A 24727-nucleotide genomic window follows, 5' to 3' on the forward strand; every position below is an offset into this window, starting at 1 on the left:
CTGAAACAATTTTTTTTTTTGATTTGTAAATTCTTTATTTTGGCTAATATTGACTGCCTTCATTACACCACAGATTGATTATAGCTGAGAGGAATTATTCATTAGATATTCTGTTTGTTACAAAACACCAAAAATTAGGAAGATACTGCTTTCAGACAGGGATAAGAAGCGGGGGAGAAAAAGCTCAAGGGAGAATACAAGGTCCTGCCCATCTGGTTATCAGGAAATGAATAACTACATCAGATCTAACTTAAATGCAAGCCTCTCCGAAATGGCTTTCAGAAAACAGTTGCATAACAATTATCCACCGGACAAAACAAAAGGTTAATGTTTCTAGGAAAGATCTTGACATGAGAGGAGGGGAAGATGGCGGGAGAGGAGGGTCCCCAGGTCACCTGTGCCCACCAAATTACCTCGATAACCTTCCAGTCATCCTGAAAATCTACGAATGCGGCCTGAGATGTAAAGAGAGACCAGCCAGAACGCTACAGTGAGAAGAGTTCGCGCTTCTATCAGGTAGGAAGACGGGGAAAAAGAAATAAAGACACAAAAGGCCTCCAAGGGGGAGGGGCCCGAGGAGCCGGGCTGAGGCCGGGGCGAGTGTCCCCAGGAGGAGCAGGAGCTGCAGCAACCTTCCCGGGCGGAAAGGGGCCCGCAGGGAGGTGGAGCAGGACCCAGGAGGGCGGGGATGCCCTCGGGCTCCCTGGGACACTAACAGGCACCTGCGCCCCGGGGAGATGCGCCGAGGTCCCTAAGGGCTGCAGCGCACGGCGGGACCCGGAGCAGCTCGGGGGGCTCGAGCGGAGGAAGAGGCTCCACGGAGGGGGCTGCGGGGCGGGAGCAGCTCGGGAGGCTCGGGCGGAGGAAGAGGCCCCGCGGAGGGGGCTGCGCGGCCGGGAGCGCGAATCCAACAGCGCAGGCCCCGGAGCACAGGGCGCCGGGACACAGCCCAGGATCCGGCTTCCCCCCGGCACAGGCAGAGGCCGGGAGGGCCCAGGACCACAAGGACGCTCCTGCCCCGAGCTGAGCAGATCAGCGGCCCCGCCCCGGAGCCTCCAGGCCCTGCAGACGGAGAGCCCCGGAGCTACTGCGGGAGCTGACTCCAGGGCTCCAGAGCTGGCCCCGCCACTGTGGCTTCCTCCCCGGGCCTCACGGGGTGAACAACCCCCACTGAGCCCTGCACCAGGCCGGGGCAGAGCAGCTCCCCCAAGTGCTCACACCTGAGCATCAGCACAGCAGGCCCCTCCCCCAGAAGACCAGCTGGACGGACAAGTTCCAGGGGAAGTCAAGGGACTTAAAGTACACAGAATCAGAAGATACTCCCCCGTATTGTTTTTTTTTTTTTTTTATTTCTGATTGCTTCCCCCACCCGTTTTTTCCCCTTTCTTTCTTTTTCTTTCTCTTTTTCTTCTCTTTTTTCCTTTTTTTCTTCCTTTTTTCTTTTTCTCTTTTCTTTCCTTCTTTCTCTCCTCTCTTTTTCTCCTTTTCCCAATACAACTTGTTTTTGGCCACTCTGCACTGAGCAAAATGACTAGAAGGAAAACCTCACCTCAAAAGAATCAGAAGCAGTCCTTTCTCCCACAGAGTTACAAAATCTGGATTACAATTCAGTGTCAGAAAGCCAATTCAGAAGCACAATTATAAGGCTACTGGTGGCTCTAGAAAAAAGCATAAAGGACTCAAGAGACTTCATGACTGCAGAATTTAGATCCAATCAGGCAGAAATTAAAAATCAATTGAATGAGATGCAATCCAAACTAGAAGTCCTAACAATGAGGGTTAATGAGGTGGAAGAACGAGTGAGTGACATAGAAGACAAGTTGATGGCAAAGAGGGAAACTGAGGAAAAAAGAGACAAACAATTAAAAGACCATGAAGATAGATTAAGGGAAATAAACGACAGCCTGAGGAAGAAAAACCTACGTTTAATTGGGGTTCCCGAGGGCGCCGAAAGGGCCAGAGGGCCAGAATATGTATTTGAACAAATCCTAGCTGAAAACTTTCCTAATCTGGGAAGGGAAACAGGCATTCAGATCCAGGAAATAGAGAGATCCCCCCTTAAAATCAATAAACACCGTTCAACACCTCGACATTTAATAGTGAAGCTAGCAAATTCCAAAGATAAAGAGAAGATCCTTAAAGCAGCAAGAGACAAGAAATCGCTGACTTTTATGGGGAGGAGTATTAGGGTAATAGCAGACCTCTCCACAGAGACCTGGCAGGGCAGAAAGGGCTGGCAGGATATATTCAGGGTCCTAAATGAGAAGAACATGCAACCAAGAATACTTTATCCAGCAAGACTCTCATTCAAAATGGAAGGAGAGATAAAGAGCTTCCAAGACAGGAACTGAAAGAATATGTGACCTCCAAACCAGCTCTGCAAGAAATTTTAAGGGGAACTCTTAAAATTCCCCTTTAAGAAGAAGTTCAGTGGAACAATCCACAAAAACAAGGACTGAATAGATATAATGATGACACTAAACTCATACCTTTCGACAGTAACTCTGAACGTGAATGGGCTTAATGACCCCATCAAAAGGCGCAGGGTTTCAGACTGGATAAAAAAGCAGGACCCATCTATTTGCTGTCTACAAGAGCCTCATTTTAGACATAAGGATACCTACAGCCTGAAAATAAAAGGTTGGAGAACCATTTACCATTGGAATGGTCCTCAAAAGAAAGCAGGGTAGCCATCCTTATATAAGATAAACTAAAATTTGTGGATGGAACTGGAGGGTATTATGCTGAGTGAAATAAGTCAATCGGAGAGGGACAAACAGTGTATGTTCTCATTCATTTGGGGAATATGAATAATGGTGAAAGGGAATATAAAGGAAGGGAGAAGAAATGTTGGGAAATATCAGGAAGGGACACAGAACATAAAGACTCCTAACTCGGGGAAACGAACTAGGGGTGGTGGAAGGGGAGGAGGGCGGGTGTGGGAGGGGAAGGGGTGACGGGCACTGAGGTGGACACTTGATGGGATGAGCACTGGGTGTTTTTCTGTATGTTGGTAAATTGAACACCAATAAAAATTAATTAAAAAAAAAAAAAAAAAAGATAAACTAAAATTTACCCTGAAGACTGTAGTGAGAGATGAAGAGGGACACTATATTATACTTAAAGGATCTATCCAACAAGAGGACTTAACAATCCTCAATATATATGCCCCGAATGTGGGAGCTGCCAAATATTTAAACCAATTAATAACCAAACTGAAGAAATACTTTGATAATAATACACTTATACTTGGTGACTTCAATCTAGCTCTTTCTACCCTTGATAGGTCTTCTAAGCACAACATCTCCAAAGAAACGAGAGCTTTAAATGATACACTGGACCAGATGGATTTCACAGATATCTACAGAACTTTACATCCAAACTCAACTGAATACACATTCTTCTCAAGTGCACATGGAACTTTCTCCAGAATAGACCACATACTGGGTCACAAATCAGGTCTGAACCGATACCAAAAGATTGGGATCGTCCCCTGCATATTCTCAGACCATAATGCCTTGAAATTAGAACTAAATCACAACAAGAAGTTTGGAAGGACCTCAAACACGTGGAGGTGAAGGACCATCCTGCAAAAGATGAAAGGGTCAACCAGGAAATTAAGGAAGAATTAAAAAGATTCATGGAAACTAATCACAATGAAGATACAACCGTTCAACATCTTTGGGATGCAGCAAAAGCAGTCCTAAGGGGGAACTACATCGCAATACAAGCATCCATTCAAAAACTGGAAAGAACTCAAAAAAAAAAAAAAAAACTGGAAAGAACTCAAATACAAAAGCTAACCTTACACATAAAGGAGCTAGGGAAAAAAACAGCAGATGGACCCTACACCCAGCAGAAGAGGAGAGTTAATTAAGATTTGAGCAGAACTCAACGAAATCGAGACCAGAAGAACTGTGGAACAGATCAACAAAACCAGGAGTTGGTTCTTTGAAATAATTAATAAGATAGATAAACCATTAGCTAACCTTATTAAAAAGAAGAGAGAGAAGATTCAAATTAATAAAATCATGAATGAGAAAGGAGAGATCACTACCAACACCAAGGATATACAAACGATTTTAAAAACATTATGAACAGCTATATGCTAATAAATTAGGCAATCTAGAAGAAATGGAATGGAATCTAGAAGAATCTAGACACATTCCTGGAAAGCCACAAACTACCAAAACTGGAACAGGAAGCAATAGAAAACCTGAACAGGCCAATAACCAGGGAGGAAATTGAAGCAGTCATCAAAAACCTCCCAAGACACAAGAGTCCGGGGCCAGATGGCTTCCCAGGGGAATTCTATCAAACGTTTAAAGAAGAAATCATACCTATTCTACTAAAGCTGTTTGGAAAGATAGAAAGAGATGGAGTACTTCCAAATTCATTCTATGAGGCCAGCATCACCTTAATTCCAAAACCAGACAAAGACCCCACCAAAAAGGAGAATTACAGACCAATATCCCTGATGACCATGGATGCAAAAATTCTCAACAAGATAATAGCCAATAGGATCCAACAGTACATTCAGAAAATTATTCACCATGACCAAGTAGGATTTATCTCCAGGACACAAGGCTGGTTCAACACTCATAAAACAGTCAATGTGATTCATCATATCAGCAAGAGAAAAACCAAGAACCATATGATACTCTCATTAGATGCAGAGAAAGCATTTGACAGAATACAGCATCCATTCCTGATCAAAACTCTTCAGAGTGTAGGGATAGAGGAAACATTCCTCGACATCTTAAAAGCCATCTACAAAAGCCCACAGCAAATATCATTCTCAATGGGGAAGCACTGGGAGCCTTTCCCCTAAGATCAGGAACAAGACAGGGATGTCCACTCTCACCACTGCTATTCAACATAGTACTGGAAGTCCTAGCCTCAGCCATCAGACAACAAAAAGACATCAAAGGCATTCAAATTGGCAAAGAAGAAGTCAAACTCTCCCTCTTCGGTGATGACATGATCCTTACGTAGAAAACCCAAAAGCCTCCACCCCAAGATTGCTAGAACTCATACAGCAATTCAGCAATATGGCAGGATACAAAATCAATGCCCAGAAATCAATGGCATTTCTATACACTAACAATGAGACAGAAGAAAGAGAAATTAAGGAGTCAATCCCATTTACAATTGCACCCAAAAGCATAAGATACCTAGGAATAAACCTAACCAAAGAGGTAAAGGATCTATACCCTAAAAACTATAGAACACTTCTGAAAGAAATTGAGGAAGACACAAAGAGATGGAAAAATATTCCATGCTCATGGATTGGCAGAATTAATATTCTGAAAATGTCAATGTTACCCAGGGCAATTTACACATTTAATGCAATCCCTATCAAAATTCCATGGACTTTCTTCAGAGAGTTAGAACAAATTATTTTAAGATTTGTGTGGAATCAGAAAAGACCCCGAATAGCCAGGGAAATATTAAAAAAGAAAACCATAGCTGAGGGCATCACAATGCGAGATTTCAGGTTGTACTACAAAGCTGTGGTCATCAAGACAGTGTGGTACTGGCACAAAAACAGACACATAGATCAATGGAACAGAATAGAGAACCCAGAAGTGGACCCTGAACTTTATGGTCAACTAATATTCAATAAAGGAGGAAAGACTATCCACTGGAAGAAAGACAGTCTCTTCAATAAATGGTGCTGGGAAAATTGGACATCCACATGCAGAAGAATGAAACTAGACCACTCTCTTTCACCACACACAAAGATAAACTCAAAATGGATGAAAGATCTAATTGTGAGACAAGATTCCATCAAAATCCTAGAGGAGAACACAGGCAACACCCTTTTTGAACTCGGCCACAGAAATTTTTTGCAAGATACATCCACGAAGGTAAAAGAAACAAAAGCAAAAATTAACTATTGGGACTTCATCAAGATAAGAAGCTTTTGTACAGCAAAGGATACAGTCAACAAAACAAAAGACAACCTACAGAATGGGAGAAGAGATTTGCAAATGACCTATCAGATAAAGGGCTAGTTTCCAAGATCTATAAAGAACTTATTAAACTCAACACCAAAGAAACAAACAATCCAATCATGAAATGGGCAAAAGACATGAACAGAAATCTCACGGAGGAAGACATAGTCATGGCCAACATGCACATGAGAAAATGCTCTGCATCACTTGCCATCGGGGAAATACAAATCAAAACCACAATGAGATCCCACCTCACACCAGTGAGAATGGGGAAAATTAACAAGGCAGGAAACCACAAATGTTGGAGAGGATGGGGAGAAAGGGGAACCCTCTTACACTGTTGGTGGGAATGTGAACTGGTGCAGCCACTCTGGAAAACTGTGTGGAGATTCCTCAAAGAGTTAAAAATAGACCTGCCCTACGACCCAGCAATTGCACTGCTGGGGATTTACCCCAAAGATACAGATGCAATGAAACGCTGGGACACCTGCAGCCCAATGTTCAAAGCAGCAATGTCCACAATAGCCAAACTGTGGAAGGAGCCTCGGTGTCCATCGAAAGATGAATGGATAAAGAAGCTGTGGTCTATGTATACAATGGAATATTCCTCAGCCATTAGAAACGACAAATACCCACCATTTGTTTCAACGTGGATGGAACTGGAGGGCATTATGCTGAGTGAAGTAAGGCAATCGGAGAAGGACAAACAGTGTATGTTCTCATTCATTTGGGGAATATAAATATTCGTGAAAGGGAATATAAAGAAAGGGAGAAGAAATGTGTGGGAATACCAGAAAGGGAGACAGAACATGAGAGACTCCTAACTCTGGGAAACGAACTAGGGGTGGTGGAAGGGGAGGAGGGCGGGGGGGGGGGGGTAGGTATTAATGGGTGACGGGCACTGAGGGGGGCACTTGACGGGATGAGCACTGGGTGTTATTCTGTATGTTGGTAAATTGAACACCAATAAAAAATTAATTTATTAAAGAAAAGATCTTGATATGAAAGACCAACTGAGGAACAGTTATATATAGCACCATGACAGAGCTGGGATCAGGGCAGCCTGGCATCAATTAAGATGCTACTGTGGAACAACAATCTCTAGGGGCTAGCTCTCACTCACAGATGTATGTGATGTTTATGGCATAAAGATATTGTAGACGGTTCTCACGTAGATGTCATCCAGAGGAGGCTTCTTCTTGCTGCCAGGTTCAAGGAATTTCTTAATTGTAGGGATATTACTTATTTTCACTGTAAACTCCTGGAGGTGAGGAAATGCAGACAGGATATTGGGGATTTTCTCTTCTAGAGCCAAAATGGTTTGGAGTAGAATAATGTCCCCAAGGTTCAGCTGGTTACCAAGGAGAAGCCTTTGCCCATGATCCCTTAAAACCTTTTCAAACACAGGAAAGTATCTAATTATAGCCTTCTGGGCAATGTTAACCACTTCCTTTTGTTGATCATCTGGTTTTAGAAAAGGATGCATGATAATCAGTTCCAGCAGATCTAGTGTCCCCTCCAGGTACATATCAATCAGGGTTCTCTCCTTGAGGTCCCTGCCAAAGAGGTGGTGTTTATCCGCTATGTAGTGGAGGATGCTTCGGGTCTGCACCAACTTCATTCCATCAATTTCAACCACGGTCACTTGTTGGAACAGCAGGTGGTTACCATCCTGCAACTTCTGCAACTGTTCTTTAGTTTCTAAGAATTCTTCATCAAACTCGACTCCAGTGGCAGCTAAAATCCACCTTACGGATTCCATCCGGCCTCTTCCATTAGGATAGTGGAGCTTGGGCTTCGCTGCCATGATGGCCTTTCAGGCTTTCTGGAGTCGGCTCGCAGCACCCGGAGCCCTACAAAGCCCTCAGCGAGCGGTCAAAAACTGAAACAATTTTTTAAAAATGTATAGTTCAGCAGCCAATTGTCTACTGTATAAGATTTTCCTTTTTTTAAAGATTATATTTATTCATGAGAGACACACAGAGAAATTTTCCTTTTGATAAAGAAACTTACTTCGCTTATTTATTTACTGTTATTTTTGCTTTTTAAATCACCCACTACATATCTGACTGTATATTAAATAATCAGTGAATTGACAAATGCTCCTTTCTGGGACTTTTTGGTTACTTCTCTCCTTTTTAATTTTTTTGCTGTAAAAAGTGAGCTGAGACAGTGAGAAATTATTCAAATAGCGTATTTTATAGTTTATAATAGCAAGTTGGCAAATGTTTTCACTGTAATAACCATTGAAATAATGATGTCTGATGAGAGGCAGTATTTTGTAACACAAAATTACACATTCAAATGTTCAAAGGGGACAGGCAGGTGGCATCTAAAGAACTAATTGTGGCCATATCTCCCAGCTTTTCAAGAGAAGTTGAAATTTGCTTTTATAAATATTCTCCTGGTCTTTAAATCTTGGAAATTACTTTTTTAAAAGTACTATGCTTTTCTCCACTGCCTGGGCCAAACTAAAACAGTTCAGTGCAACCCTTGGAGGATCTTTCATGATTTCCTGGGTGATGAGTGCGAATGTGGGTTTTATCGTTAGCCTGGGGTTCAGGTCACAAATACGACTGTGGGATACTGATCAGGGGACTAAATCATACAGGGCTTTATTTTCTTGCATGTCCCATGGGGATGACAATATAGCTCTCTTGTAGTATTTTGGCTTATTGGGGGGATAGAAGTAAGGGAGCCCAGAAACTGAAGAGCCAAACTCAGAGTCCACTGCTTTCCTTTTTGTTTCAAAACAGCGATCTTACATTTATACAGGGGAAGACACATTTTACAAAGAGCAGGTGAGTCAAGCAGTCCTTAACATTCTGTCTCTGAACTCAGCCTTTGATGATTCCTCACTCCTGCCCTATTATATTTCTCAATCCTTCCTGGACTCTTAAAATTTGTGTAAACAGGGTGGCCAACACACTATATATCTCATCACACATGCCCTTCGTACAATGTCATGCTCACGCTTTTCCCATCAAGGGGTCCCTGTCTCCTCTCCTTGAATGTGAGGAAACCGCTGTGACTGTGCCAGTGGTGAAGGATAGCACACATGCCCCACATGGGGCATCGACACCAGACCCTCTAAGTGCCATGCCCCTCTGCCCTGTTCCCTTGGTACACTCATCCTTGGAACCCTGTAGTCTTGATGTGAGGAAACACAGGTGTGTTTTTTTTTTTTTTTTCTGGGACAGCTGTGGCAAATGGTCACAAGGGGGGAGCTTAAAAACTACAGTAATTTATCATCATCTTACAGGCCTGGGGTCTAGAAGCTTGAAATCAAGGTGCTGGCAGGGCCACACTCCCTGTGAAACCTGTACCAAAAAAATCATTCCTTGCCTCTTTCTAAGTTTCAGGTGGTTTGCTGGCTTTTTTAGACCTTCTTTGGCTCAGAGCAGAATCACTCTAACCCTCCATCTTCACATGACATTTTCCCTGTGTCTCTCTGCATTATTTTCCTTCTGCATATCTGTCTCTGTGCCCAAATTTCTCTTTTGACATAAAACACTGGTCATATTGGATTACAGTTCACCTAAATGACCTCATTTGTTTTGAAAAGATTTTTTGAAAATATTTTATTTATTTATGAGAGATGCAGAGAGAGAGGCAGAGACATAGGCAGAGGGAGAAGCAGGCTGCCTCCAGGGAGCCTGATGCAGGACTCAATTCCTGGACCCCAGGATCATGACCTGAGCTGAAGGCAGACGCTCAACCACTGAGCCACCCAGGTGCCCCTAAAAAATATTTTATTTATTTATTTGAAAGTGCAAGAGAGCGGTGTGGAAGCAGAAGGAAGAAGGAGAAGCAGACCCCCCACTGAGCAGGGATACTGCGGAGGGCCGAGGCCTCCATTCCATGACCTTGAGATCATGACCTGCATGGAAGGCAGACGCTTAACTGACTGAGCCACCCAGGCACCCCCCAAATGATTTCATTTTAACTGGATTACCTCTCTAAGATCTCATTTCCAAGTAAGGTCACAGTCTGAGGTACTTGGAGTTAGGACGTCAACAAATCTTTTTAGGGGGGCACAATCCAACCTGTAACACCAGGTCCCAAAGAGGCACCCCATGTTGACTGAGATTCCATCTGGGAGCCAGCACCACGGCAGGTCACACAAGTGGAAAAGCCTTTAAGGTGATTCCAGCCCCAGCCATCATCTGACTGCAACTGTGTGATAATACAGAGTGAGAACTTGCCTAGGTGAGCACAGTCAGCGCCCCCTCTTCCTTCATCCCCACCCCCACCCCCGCAATCATGGGAGATACTATAGTGGTTATGCTGTGTTAAATTCCTGAGGTTAAGGGCCACATGGCAATAACCCAACGGAAGCATAAGTCACAGTGAGATAGTAAAGAAGTTTTCCTCCCACAGGGGCCAATACATCCTGTGTTTGCAATATTTTATAGGGCCTGTGGCTGGATCAGGCCCTGTCTGTTTTCTACCTGGGCCAGCCCTGGCATTTTTCAGGAAGAACATCACAAACTCTTACCTTTCTTAGATACCTGAAGCCTCATCTTTCGCCTTTTACCAACAATACTTTCATTCCCTGTATGTAACAGTTAACACACACCTTCTCTTTGGGTCTTGCCTTGGCAAATATGGTGCATATTCTCTTACCACTTCTTGTACTGGAAGCATCTTCTCAGGGAGTTTCTAATATTTTTGATGGACATAGAAGCCAAAAGAAGCTTGGGATTGCAAATGTTTTAAATGAACATATCCTTCCTCAAAAATACCAACTTAGTTTTATACCATCGACTCTGGCAGTGGAAAGGAACAAAATGTTCAAGCTGAATGTAATACATGGTTACTAATGTTTTAAAATTTATCTTTGATTTTTGTCAAAATGGTTTGTATGCAGAATTTGGAAACCATCTTACTTTATGTGGCTTAAAATGAAAAATAGCATCTGTACCCTCACTGTAATTTCTGCCTTCTCCAACCATCAGCCATCTCAACCCTTTTAACTCTTTTTTTCTGGATTTGCTTTTATATTTCTAAACAAACATAGGAGAAAATCTAGATGCCTTCGGGCTGGCAATGACTTTTTAGATATAATCCCAATGGCATGATCCATAAAGGAAGAACTGATAAGCTGAACTTTAAAAATTAAATGTCTGCTTGCAAGATACAGATGATTTATCTTTTCCCCCAAGGTTTCATTTAAATTCAAGTTACATATAGTGTAGTATTGGTTTCAAGAGTGGAATTTAGTGATTCATCACTTACATATAATGCCCAGATCACAATCCATCCTCATCACAAGGGTCCTCCCTAATGCCCGTCCCTCACGTAGCCCATCCCCCACCCCCCACCCTCCAGCAACCCTTAGTTTGTTTTCCATAGTTGAGAGTCTTATGGTTTGCCTCCTTCTCTGTTTTTGTCTTATTTTATTTTTCTTTCACCTCCCCTATGTTCGCCTGTTTTGTTTCTTAAGTTCCATATATGGAAGAAATCATATGGTGTTTGTCTTTGACTGACTTATTTCATTTAGCATAACACACTCTAGCTCCATCCAAATCATTGCAAATGGCAAGATTTCATTCTTTTTGATGGCTGAGTGAGATTCCATTGTATATGTATACCACTTCTTTAGCCATTCATCAGTCGATGGAGATTTGGGTTCTTTTTATAACTTGGCTGTTGCTCATCATGCTGCTGTGAACATCGGGGTGCATGTGCCCCTTTGAATCAGTATTTTTGTATCCTTTGGGTAAATACCTTATAGTGTGATTCCTGGGTTGTAGGGTAGCTCTATTTTTAACTCTTGAGGAACCTCCATATTGCTTTACAGAGTGGCTACACCAGCTTGCATTCCCACCAAAGGTGTAAGAGGATTTTCCTTTCTCCACATCCTTGCCAACATCTTTTGCCTAGTGAGTTGTCAATTTTAGCCATTCTGACTGATGTGAGGTGGTATCTCATTGTGGTTTTGATTTGTAATTTCCTGTGATGAGTGATGTTGAGGATATTTTCATGTGTTTGTTAGCTATCTGGATGTTTTCTTTGGAGAAATGTCCATGTCTTCTGCCCATTTCTTAACTAGATTATTTTTGGAGTGTTGAGTTTGATAAATTTTTTATACATTTTGGATACTAGCCCTTTTTTCCAATATATCATTTGCAAATATATTCTATTTCATAGGTTGCTTTTTACTTTTGTTGATTGTTTCCTTTGCTGTACAGAAACTTTTTGTCTTGATGAAGTCCTAATAGTTCATTTTTGCTTTTGTTTCCCTTGTCCCCAGCAATGTGTCTAGTAAGAAGTTGGAATGGCTGATGTCAAAGAGGTTGCTGCCCATGTTCTACTCTAAGATTTTGATGGTTTCCCATCTCACATTTAGGTCTTTCATCCATTTTGAATATTTTTTGTGTGTATGATGTAGGAAAAGGGTCCAATTTGACTTTTCTACATGTTGCTATCCAGTTTTCCCAACACTATTTTTTTTAAAGATTTTATTTGCTTATTCATGAGAGACACAGAATGAGAGAGAGCGAGGCAGAGACACAGGCAGAGGGAGAAGCAGGCTCCATGCAGGGAGCTCAACGTGGGACTTGATCCTGGGTTTCCAGGATCAGGCCCTGGGCTGAAGGCTGCGCTAAACCACTGAGCCACCCGGGCTGCCCTCCCAACACTATTTTTTGAAGAGACTGTCTTTTTCCATTGGATATTCTTTTCTGCTTTGTCAAAGATTAGTTGATCATATAGTTGTAGGTCCATTTCTGGATTTTCTAGTCTGTTCCATTGATCTGTTTTTGTGCTCGTACCATACTGTCTTCATGATTACAGCTTTGTAATATAGTTTGAAGTCCAGAATTATGATTCCTCCAGCTTTGGCTTTCTTTTTCAATATGACTTTGGCTACTCAGGGTCTTTTCTGATTCTGTATAAATTTTAGAATTGTTTTTTTTCTAGCTCTGTGAAAAATGCTGGTGGTGTTTTGATAGGGATTGCACTGAATGTGTAGTTTGCTTTGGGTAGTGGAGACCTTTTAACAATATTTGTTCTTCCAATCCATGAGCATAGAATGATTTTCCATTTATTTGTGTCTTCTTCAATTTCTTTCATAAGTGTTCTACAGTTTTCAGAGTATAGATCTTTACCTCTTTGGTTGGTTTATTCCTAGGTATCATATGGTTTCTGGTCAGTTGTAAATGGGATGGAACTTTTGATTTCTCTTTCTGTTGTTTCATTATTAGTATATAGAAATGCAACAGATTTCTGTAAGTTGATTTTATATCCTGTGACTTTGCTGAATTCACGTGTCAGTTCTAGCAATTTTTTGGTGGAGTCTTTTCTCCATTTTCTACACAGAGTGTCATGTTGTCTACAAAGAATGAAAGTTTGACTTCTTCCTTATTGATTTGGATGCCTTTTATTTCTTGTTGTTGTCTGATTGCTGAGGCTAGGGCTTCTAGTGCTATGTTGAACAACAGTGGTGAGAGTGAACATGCCTATCGTGTTCCTTACCTTAGGGGAAAAGCTCTAAGTTTTTCCCCATTGAGGATGGTATTGAGGTCTTACATATATGGCTTTTATGATGTCAAGGTATGTTCCTTCTATCCCTACTTTCTTGAGGGTTTTTATCAAGAATGGATGTTGTACTTTGTTAAATGTTTTTTTTCTGCATCGATTCAATTTGCTATTATCTTGTTGAGAACTTTTTTTTTAAAGATTTTATTTATTGGGATCCCTGGGTGGCGCAGCGGTTTGGCGCCTGCCTTTGGCCCAGGGCGCGATCCTGGAGACCCGGGATCGAATCCCACGTCAGGCTCCCGGTGCATGGAGCCTGCTTCTCCCTCTGCCTGTATCTCTGCCTCTCTCTCTCTCTCTGTGTGTGACTATCATAAATAAATAAAAATTAAAAAAAAACGATTTTATTTATTTATTCGTGAGAGAGAGAGAGAGGCAGAGACAGAGGCAGAGGGAGAAGCAGACTCCCTGTGGGGAGCCTGATGTGGGACTCGATCCTAGGACTCAGGATCATGACCTAAGCCAAAGGCAGATGCTCGACCACTGAGCCACCCAGGTGCCTCTTGTTGAAAACTTTTACATCCATGTTCATCAGCATTATTGGTCTGTAATTTATGTTTTTGGTGGGGTCTTTGTTTGGTTTTGGAATCAAGGTAATGCTGGCCTCATAGAATGAGTTTGGAAGGTTTCCTTCTACCCCTATTTTTTGGATGAGTTTCAGAAAGATTAGGCATTAATTATTCTTTAAATGTTTAGTAGAATTCCCCTAAGAAGTCATCTGGTCCTGGACTCTAGTTTATTTGGAGATACTTGATTACTGATTCAAATCAGTAATCAGCAAATTCAATTTCTTTGCTGGTTATGGGTCTGTTCAAATTTTCTATTTCTTTCTGTTTCAGTTTTGGTAGTTTATATGTTTCTAGGGATTCATCCATTTCTTCCAGATTGTCTTTTTTTGACATTTAATTTTTCATACTACCCTATTATAATTGTTCATATTTCTGAGATGTTGGTTGTGGTCTTTCCTCTTTCATTTGTGATTTTGCCTTTCTCTTTTTTTTTTTTTTTTTAAACTTTTACTTTTTTTTTTTCAATTTCCACCCATTTATGATAGTCACAGAGAGATAGAGAGAGGCAGAGACACAGGCAGAGGGAGAAGCAGGCTCCATGCACCGGGAGCCCGACGTGGGACTCGATCCCGGGTCTCCAGGATCGCGCCCCGGGCCAAAGGCAGGCGCCAAACCGCTACGCCACCCAGGGATCCCTGCCTTTCTCTTTTTGATAAGTCTGGCTAGGGGTTTTATCAATTTTTTTAATTCTCTCAAAGAACCGCTCCTAGTTTTGTTGATCTGTTCTATCTTTTTAAAATTTCTATCTCATTTATTTCTTCTCTAATCTTTATATATCCATCATCCTGTTGGATTTAGGCTTTATTTGCTATTCTTTTTCCAGGTCTGTTAGATGTAAGGTTAGTTGCGTATTTGAGATTTTTCTTACTTCTCAAGGAAGGCTTGTATTACTATATACTTCCCTCTTAATGACTGCCTTTGCTGCGTCCCAGAGGTTTTGAACAGTAGTGTTTTCATTTTCATTTGCTTCCATATATTTTTTATTTTTTCTTTGATTTCCTGGTTGACCCATTCATTCTTTAATTGGATGTTCTTTAACCTCCATATATTTGTGGTCTTTCCAATTTTTTTCTTGTGGTTGACTTCAAGTCTTTCTGTACTGATAGAGGCCTCATTTGTGACCGAGTATGTGATCTATCCTCGAGAAGGTTCCATGTGCATGTGAAAAGAATGCGTTATTCTGCTATTTAGGATGAAATGTTTTAAATATATCTGTTAAGACCATCTGGTCCAGTGTGTCATTCCAAATCATTGTTTCCTTATTGATTTTCTACTTAGATGATCTGTCCATTGCTGTAAAAGTCCCTTAATATTATTGTAGTATTATCAATGAGGTTTTTAAAGTTATTAATTAATTTATATATTTAGCCAATCCCAAGATAGGGGCATATTTACAATTGTTAGATTACTTGTTGGATAGACCCCTTTATTATGATATAGTGCCCTTCTTCATCTCTTCTTATAGTCTTTGTTTTAAAATTTAGTTTGTCTGATATAATTATGGCTACTTCAGCTTTCCTTTGATGTCTGTTAGCATGATAAATTGTTCTTCACCCCCTGACTTTCAATCTGGAGATGTCTTGGGTCTAAGATGAGTCTCTTGTAAACATATTAATGAGTTTTGTGTTTTTAATCCATTCTGATACCCTATGTCTTTTGTTTTTAAGACTTTATTTATTTATTTATTTTAGGGCACAAGTTGAAGGGAGGTAGAGGGAGAAAGAAAGAGAATTTCAAGCAGACTCTGTGCTGAGTGTGGAGCCTGATGCAGGGCTCGATCTCATGATGCTGTGATCATTCAGAGTACTATTTACATTCAGAGTAATTATTGATATATATGAATTTAGTGCCATCACATTACCTGTGAAGTCAATGTTCCTGTAGATCATCTCTGTTTCTTTCTGGTCTTTGTTGCTTTTGGTCTCTACTGCTCAAAATGTCCCCTTTAATATTTCTTGCAGAGTTGGTTTAGTGTTCACAAAATCCTTTAGTTTTTTTCTTGTCTTTGAAACTCTTTATCTCTCCTTCTATCCTGAATGACAGCCTTGCAGCCAAGTATACTTGGACACATAGTTTTCCCATTTAACATGTTGAATACATCATGCCACTCTCTTCTGGTCTGCTATGCTTCTGTGGACAGGTCTGCTGCTAACCTTATGTGCCTACACTTGTAGGTTAAGGACCTTTTGTTCTTAGCTGCTTTCAGAATTCTCTGTATTTTGCAGGTTTCACTATGATATATCTTGGTGTTGATCTGTTCTTGCTGATTTTGAGGGGAGTACTCTGTGCCTTTTGGATTTGGATGCCTGTTTCGTTCCTCGGGTTAGAGAAGTTCTCAGCTATAATTGGTTCAAATAATCCTTCTGCCCTCTTTCTTCTGGGACTTCTATGATATGGATTTTATTGCGCTTGATGGAATTGCTGAAGTCTCTGAGTCTCTATTCATGATCTAATAGTTTTCTTTCTGTCCAGTTCAGCTTTGTTATTTTCCATAATTTTATCTTCTGTATCATTTATTTATTCCTCTGTGCTTTCCATCTTCATTTCCAACTTCACAACCATTCGGCTTTGCATCTTAGTTATAATATGTTTTATTTTGGCCTCACTAGTTTTTACATCTTTTATTTCCACAGCACGTGTTTCTCTGGTGTCCTCCATGCTTTTTTCAAGTGCAGCTAGTACTCTTATGACTGTTTCTAAATTCTTGTTCGAATATATTGCTTATATCTGTTGAGCAAATCCTTGGCTGTGATTTCTTCCTGGTCTTTCTTTTGGGGAGAATTCCTGTCTTGTCATTTTGTCTAGTTTTCTGTCGTTTGTGAGTTATGAAAGCTTGTTATGTTTCCTGCTCCTAAGTGTAATGCTATATTAAGGGTGTCCTGCTCTGTCCAAGACCTGGTGCTTCAGGGAGTGTTCTGGTGTATGCTGTGTGCTCTCTGCTGGCATGTTTTGGCTGCCCTTTTACACAGATCTGTCCTCTGCAGAGTTCCTCCTTGCTTGCAGTGGGGAGTTTTTGGACCTTTAACTAGATGTGCTTTGATTTGTCTGTTAAAATAAGCCTGGAAAAAGGAAGGCCTGATTCCAAAAGGAGAAAAGGAAAAGGAACTAAAAAACCCTCAAACAAATAGACAAACAGAAAACCATAAGCCTGATTCCAAAGGAAAAAAAAAGAAAGAAGAAATCTAATCCCAAAATGAGAAAAATAAATGAAACAAACAAACAAACAAATAAATGAACAAATAAAGCCTGATTCAAAAGAAGAGAAAAGAAAAAAAGAAAGCCTGGTCCTATTTCCACCAGAATGGAAGCTGTTGCTTTGGAGCATTCTATGAACAACAGACTTGGTACATGTAGGGGGCGTGTGCTGGTTTTCTGAGGGCCAGGTCTGCTGCACTGGCTCATAGTCAGACCTGCTCTGGGAAAGATGCCCCTGCAGGGCTCGGTGTGTGTGGGGGTGTGAGTGTAACCAGCTCCAGTCTCCCCTGGGGACACTGTTTTGATCACTGAAGTCCAACAGTCTTGGTTGTTGTCGTGGGGAGGGCATCATCCAGCTCTCTCATGCCCCCCCCCCCCCCCCCCCCCCAGGGAGAGGAGCTTGCTCCCTGGCTGTTCAGGAACTCTCACAGAAAAGTGAACAATCTCCCCTCCCATGTCCCAGGCTTTCATCAGATCCCTGCCCCCAGCCTGCCTGTGCCCAGGCTGTTGGCATGCCGAGTGCCTCAGTTTTGTGTTTTATATCTGGTGTGGCTAGGATTCAAAACTCCACATCTTAAAGGACCTGCCTGACAAGGCACAGACCTGCTCCCTTCCTCCAGAGGAGAGCCTTGAAGCACTGTGTGTGGTGCTGTACTGTCCCAGAAAAGCAGTCACACAGCCACACAGGTGCCTGGAGTTAATGGTGTAACACAGCAAAAAGCTTTGGCCAGGTTATCTTGCCCTCTGTATACACTTCTGTCTCCTGCTGTTGACGAGCCGCTCAATGGTGCCCAGAGGGCCTTATGTCCTTGGAGAGGCAATCAATATACCTTCTTGCAAATGTACTCCAGGAAGGGGAACATTCTCTCTTGGTGCAACCCAGGGCATCTCCATACAACGCTATCCACTGTCAGCTCCCAAGTCTCCACCTTCCTTCACCCCAGGAGCACCACTGCCCACCCAGCTTGACTCCAGTGAATGGCACAGATTTCTGAAACCTCAGAATTTGAGCTCCACTATTTGCAAAAATGTGTGACAGTCCATTTCTCTTGATTCCTCAGTCAATGCTTTTATGAGAGTGTTTTTCTTGCAGGAATCTGATGTGTCGCTCCATTTCCCTTCCCTTCTCTTTCTGTCTTCTCTCCACAAAAAGGGCTTCCTCTGTTCTGTGACACCTCAGCTTTTCTCTACCCCAGTTCACATCTCTGCACCCCATGCCGGCCACATTATCTCCCTGTAATTGTGCAGGTTGTTCTCTTAATCCTCAGATCAATTTCCTATCTGTTCAAAATGATTTGATGTCAACCTAGCTGTGTTCCAGGGACAAGACAAGTCCAGGGTCCCCCTACTACTCTTTCATCTTTACTCTTCCTGATGATTTCTTTTTGTGTGAGTTTTGGCAGACTGCGTGCTTCATGGAATTGATCCATTTCATCTAGATCATCAAATGTGTGCACATAAAGTTGTTCATAATATTTCTTTATTGTCTGTTTAATATCCATAAGATGTGCTTGATTTTTAAGAGTTTGAATAGTGAACCAGGAAGTGTTTTCTTATGAAATATTTTTTAAAACATATTGTCTTAAAATATTTTAAAACATATGTAGCATAAAATTGTTTCCTGTATTTTTAAGATTATCTTTAAAATTAAGTTTTCTGAAGTTTTGGAAGGCATTTATCCGTTAACTACAAGATCCATAGAGTATTAGTAAATTTTTGATGATACCAGTACAATGTAAATGTTTATAGTAAATTAGAACTTCTTCTATTTATGTCTTATGAACTATAGAAGATGGCACTATGATATGACTATATCTATTAAGTGTAAACAGATAAACTATTTAGGAATAAATATAGTTACTATGCTATATTGTATATTCGTATTGTTTTGCATCACAGCATACTTCCTTTCCTACCTTATGTATCCAGAGCTGGTGCTACAGACATCTTAGTAAATATTCAGTTATGCAAGGAGATATTTTATTTGGTCCAGTGTGGGAACAATTATCTACTAAAATGCAGGGATTTTTCTCTCCTGCACATAGTCCAAATATAGTCCCTTCCTGACAGATTATAACCTGAGAGTTATGATATTAAACTGAATTAAAGTTTTAATAGTAAGTATGATTTCTAGAGTTGAATGGGCTGTAGCTATTACATTTTACTTCTCTGATGCTCAGTCAGCATCACTTATGAACCAATATTTAAAATCATATGGTGAAATTGGTTCATTGATAAAGCAGACCTGCACCGGCAAGCATTGCCAACTTCAGAGTAATTTTTCTGGGCTGGAAATAGGTAGTAAATGAGGACTAATATAATCCTAAAAAGGAATGATCTATAAAGGGGAGATAAATGGCATGCATAATAGTGTATGTATAAAATAAATATTCTCCATGTCACCAAGCTCTGGAAACTCACATAGTTAAGTTCAGCCTGGTAACAGGAAATGGCATATTCAGGTAAATCCCCAATAATCAAAATGTGAAAAGAAAGTATTGCCACCATTAAAAATACCTACAAATTAGCTCAAATGTTAATCTTTGTATACACAATGAGGTCACATTTCAATATTAGCTGATGAACCAACACAGAATTTCTTGTTATCATAGTATCAATTTGTAAGTCTCTGAAGTGACAGTACTTCCTCAGGGAAGTAAGACTTGTCTTATTCAATATTCCTGATTGAACTAACTTCTTATAGAATTAATTTCCCTTTAAACATCTATCCCTGCTTAACACTACCGTCTTCTCATACATTGTGCCAACATATTAGCCGCTGACACTCGATGCAATAAACATTATTCAAATTCAATGTGAAACCATCTTGAGAAAGATGTGATAGACCTCATAAAGTTGATGAATGAGTTGGAGAACTCCTTGAAGGAAATTTAAAGTCCCAATGACAAATAGGACCTGGTTAGAGTTAGGACAATTAAAAAGTGAATAATAAATGAGAAAAATAAAAACAAATTCAATGGATAAGAATTTATGCAAATAAGAATTAGGGGAGACCCTTGGGAGAATTGGTAGAGACTTTGGACATTTTACAAAATTGCTCCATTATCAGTACTTATTACTATTGTTCCTTGAATTCAAAAGTTAAGTAATGTTGTATCTAGTTATCATGCTTTATTCTTCTGGAAAGTAAAGCTAAGAAAAACATTTGACATTTGATTCATTTGTAAATTAGTCTACATTTGTGATCCTAATTAAATTTTAGTTAAGTGTAAGATAACATTTATTTCTATAAGTTTTATTATTCAAGATAAAGTCCTAAATAAATCTCTTTTCTCCACTTACTGTGGAATAGTGGTCAAGATTTTAAAAGGATTAATTTTTATGAGACTTTTCTTCCTATGTCCAACAGTACTTAGAAGAAAACAGTCTGTGATTCTGTTTCACCCAGTGGTCATTTCTAACATTTCAGACAGTAGCTTGCGCAGTTCAGAGTTATAGCTTAAAGAAAGATCAGAGCACAACAATGTTAATATCACTTGCTTTATTCCCTAAACATAACTGAAAATCCAGACAGGAAGAACAGGTTGAGAAAGCCTCACTTTTAAGAACTGTTCCAAAGTCAAAATTTATTTCATAAAAGGAGATTTGGGAAGCATTTATAATAAGATAAGAGGTAGGTATCACCCTAGAAATAATGATGTAGTGAGTTGGGGGATAAAAGGAAAATCAGAAGGAAATAATTGGAGTTTGCTGAGATAGGGCTCTGTGACTTATATTCCCAGGGGCGTGTTCTGGGAATGAGATGGGGAGACAGTAGAATGTTCATTGAAGTTTGGAGAAATATGACAAAAGGAATCTTCCAGAAGGACTCATGAAAACATCCAAAAGCTTGCATTGAATCTATACTGCGTGTCATCAGAAGTGCAAAAATGATGCCCTTCAGCCTTTTTTGTGGACCTTTTCTTCAGCTAGGTGCTGGTATATGTCAATTACCAAATACCAGTATTTCCCTCTTCTTGAATATCCTAGAGGAGATGGTCAAGAGAATTCACTTAGAAATTGGCATTGAGAAAGAGCAAGAGAGACCAAGATAGCAGACTTGACAGGAGTTAAATAGTATGTGTTTTAGCTGCAATCATGCTTCTATATCTAGCCTGGGAACTAGTTGTGAATGCAGAAATCAAAACTGATAGTAGCACCAAGAGATAACCAGAAAGTCAGAGAGGATTGAATATCTCAGAAAAATATAGCAGGGACAGAGCTCTATCTGTAGCATGATATCTATCATCAATGCCATGGTATCAGACAAGTACCTGTACATTTAAGTGCAGTTAAGGAAGGATGGGGGTAGGGTTAGGCAAATCCTAAATTTATGGCATTTATATTAGAAACAACCAGGGACACCTGGGTGGCTCAGTCTGTTGAGCCTTCAGCTCTTGGTTGGGGCTCATGTCATGATCTCAAGGTTGTGAAACTGAGCCTCAAACTGGGCTCCAAACTCAGTGCAGAGTCCACTTGAGATTCTTCCTCCCTCCCCCTCCACTTCTTCCTCCACTTGTGGTCTCTCTAAAATAAATAAATAAATTGATAAATCAATCAATAAATAAATAATAACCAAGATATGTCTCCATTTCAAATCTTGGAATGTCTAATTACATGGTATTAGCTAGGTTAGATTTTTTGAAGGTCACGAATAGAAATGAAGTGATGATAAGTTTGTATTCATGAGTTAGGGGGTTGGAAATACTATGTTCCCACAACTTTTTCTAAATAAACTCAGCATGTTGACTTTCCATGTGAAGTCAGCTTAAGCAGCTGGCTAGCCTGGACCAGAGCTGCATCTTGACAATTGCCTTTTGTGAATTTAGATGTGACCTCAGAGCATCAAGAGAAGATGTAGAAGAGGGCATTTTTCTTTTCAGTATTGGACCTTCTTCATCCAGGAGTTAGTCATTATTTTTTTTTAAGTTTTTTTTTTTTTAATTTTTATTTATTTATGATAGTCACAGAGAGAGAGAGGCAGAGACATAGGCAGAGGGAGAAGCAGGTTCCATGACCGGGAGCCCAACGTGGGATTCGATCCCGGGTCTCCAAGATCACACCCTGGGCCAAAGGCAGGCGCTAAACTGCTGCGCCACCCAGGGATCCCCAGGAGTTAGTCATTAAAATCATGACAATGTTCTATTATTTAAGCAGATTAAAAAGCCGGTATTTTGTTAACTGATATATCCTAGCACCAAGAGTAGTGCTTGCACTTAGCAAGTTCTTGGGAAACCTATGTTGAGTAAATAAATGAAAAGTAATTCTTTCATTTTGCCACATTAAAATCATTAAGTTCTTGAAAACAAACAAATAAAATCATTTAATACCACTTACATTCCACAACTTCAGGTTTTGCAGTGGTGAAAAGAAAAAATAAGTAATTATTATACATAAGCCCTACCCACAGTTCAACAATCATACCTTCATGTCTATATATGACATAGTATTGTCCTCATTATTGAACCCTTTCCTCACCTCTCAAGATGGAGGATAGAGTTGTTTAGTTTAGCTAACTGACAATAGAGGCTCTTTGAATCTTACGTGAAGTTTGATTACTTGCCTGGGGCTTTATGTTATAGCATCTTTATGAGTGTACATTTGGGAGTAAATAACTCTCTCTGAAGATAACTACTCTTGAAGTTGACATTCTGGGTGTAATTATGCAACTCCATTGGAACCTTAACTTGGGAATATACTACTCACTTTTATTTGACACCTTCACTTTCTTACTACCTCTGTCTTAACAATAGTGTCTCCCACAATGCTATTAAAACTGCATCCTCAAAATTTACTTGCTTTGACTTTGTCTCCCATTGTTGTGAGGGATTTCACTGGTTGAGTGTTCATATCCCCTTAAAATCTTCAGCCTAACTGGAGTGCTCATGCTCTAAGCTGTTAAAGCTGACTGGCTGTAAATGTTACATAGAATTCTCCTTTATATGTGTAACTGATAATTTTGTTGTTTTCCTTTTGGGAGTTGATAATCCCAATCCCCCTGATGCAGACACAGTTCATGAGCTTGGCAACATTCTAAGCTGTTTCTTGAAGGAATTACAAGTTTGGTTTTGATTTTTGTTATTTTGAATTAAGATTTAGCACAGTTTTCTCCTTCCTGTATATTTTCTCCCATACGTATTGCTTCCTCAATTGATTTTATTATGATATATTTTATATATAACTTGTGCATTTTTTTCCTGTATATTTTCACTTGGAAGAATTTTCCACTTTTAAATCACTAAGCTACAGTTGATATCATTTGTTTCCAACTTTCATGAGATTTTTTTTTCTTCAATAATTTTCTCAGGACAGTTATTACTTCTTTATTTCTCAGGCTATAAATAAAAGGATTTAGTAAGGGAACTACTATTGTAAATAAAATGGCAGCTGGGATATCTTTATCCCCTTGTTCAAGCAAATTTGGTCTAATGTACATGAAAAAAAGAGATCCATAGAACAACGAAACAGACAAAAAGTGAGATGCACAGGTGGAAAATGCTTTGACCCTTCCTTCTTTGGATTTCATTTTGAAAATAGTAAAGAGAATGTAGAAGTAAGATATTAATACGCTGCCTATGGTGAAGACTTGGATGGAGCCTGAAAAAATAAATAGTACTAGTTCATTGACATAAGGATCAATACAGGAGAGTCTGTATAAAGGAAGAATATCACAGTAAAAGTGATTAATTTGATGAGACCCACAGAAAGTTAGCCTAAGGAGAAGCCCTACGTGAATCATGGAATGCAGGTTTCCTGCTATGTAGGCCCCTGTGGTCATCTGAAGGCAGAGCTTCTTTGACATCACGGTGTGGTACTGCAGTGGGCTGCAGATGGCCACATAGCGGTCATAGGCCATTGCTGCCAGGAGAAAGCAGTCTGCAGTTTCAACAGTGCAAAGAAAATAAAATTGTCCCATGCACTCATAGAGGGAAACCATCCTGTTCTCAGAAAAGAAGTTCTCTAACATCTTGGGAGTAATGGCTGAGGCACAGCAAGAATCCACAAGAGCCAGGTTGCCCAGAAAGATGTACATTGGCATGTGAAGATGATGCTCTTTTGATATCAGTACCACCAGGCCCAGATTCCCCACCATGGTGATCAGATAGATGGCAAAGAACACCACAAACAGAAGGGTCTTCAACTCTGGGTGATCTGTAAATCCTGTGAGGATAAACTCACTTTTCAGGGTATGATTTTCTTCAGCCATTCCTTACTTCCCTGTTGAGAAAACAATTGTGGAGAAATGAGGTACTAATTTATAATATGTCCAATTTGACTGCTAAGCTAAGTTCAGAAGGATGAAGAGCATATTCTATAAGGCCTTCACATGTTATATGGATTTGGCACATGCCCAATTCTGGGCTGTATCAATCTCCTGAAGTTATTGTGTAGGGAGCTACTCTTTTAACATTTTTCTAGCATATTTTCAAGAAGAATTATATGCACAGGGAAGGCTTTTGAGAT

The 24727-nt window shown here is 40.3% G+C and overlaps 2 protein-coding genes across 2 annotated transcripts; both read right to left on the reverse strand.

Annotated features, from left to right (window-relative positions):
• Positions 1–7058: 7058 nt before the first annotated feature.
• On the reverse strand, positions 7059–7787 carry LOC121500598 (glutathione S-transferase A4-like). The gene has a single exon (XM_041772456.1). It carries the CDS (start codon positions 7762–7764, stop codon positions 7096–7098), a length of 669 nt encoding a protein of 222 aa, XP_041628390.1. The 5' UTR covers positions 7765–7787; the 3' UTR covers positions 7059–7095.
• A 15714-nt stretch (positions 7788–23501) lies between these two features.
• LOC121487230 (olfactory receptor 5K1) lies at positions 23502–24470 on the reverse strand. Its single transcript, XM_041748724.1, has one exon. The coding sequence runs from the start codon at positions 24468–24470 to the stop codon at positions 23502–23504; it is 969 nt and encodes a 322-aa protein (XP_041604658.1).
• Between the last annotated feature and the right edge of the window lie 257 nt (positions 24471–24727).

Source organism: Vulpes lagopus, chromosome 1, assembly GCF_018345385.1.
Source record: "Vulpes lagopus strain Blue_001 chromosome 1, ASM1834538v1, whole genome shotgun sequence".
In the NCBI taxonomy this organism is placed as follows: Eukaryota; Metazoa; Chordata; class Mammalia; order Carnivora; family Canidae; genus Vulpes; species Vulpes lagopus.

Bases quoted from the DNA above. Each gene is read 5' to 3' on its own strand.
- LOC121500598 (XM_041772456.1), bottom strand. From the start codon at position 7,764: ATGGCAGCGAAGCCCAAGCTCCACTATCCTAATGGAAGAGGCCGGATG.
- LOC121487230 (XM_041748724.1), bottom strand. From the start codon at position 24,470: ATGGCTGAAGAAAATCATACCCTGAAAAGTGAGTTTATCCTCACAGGA.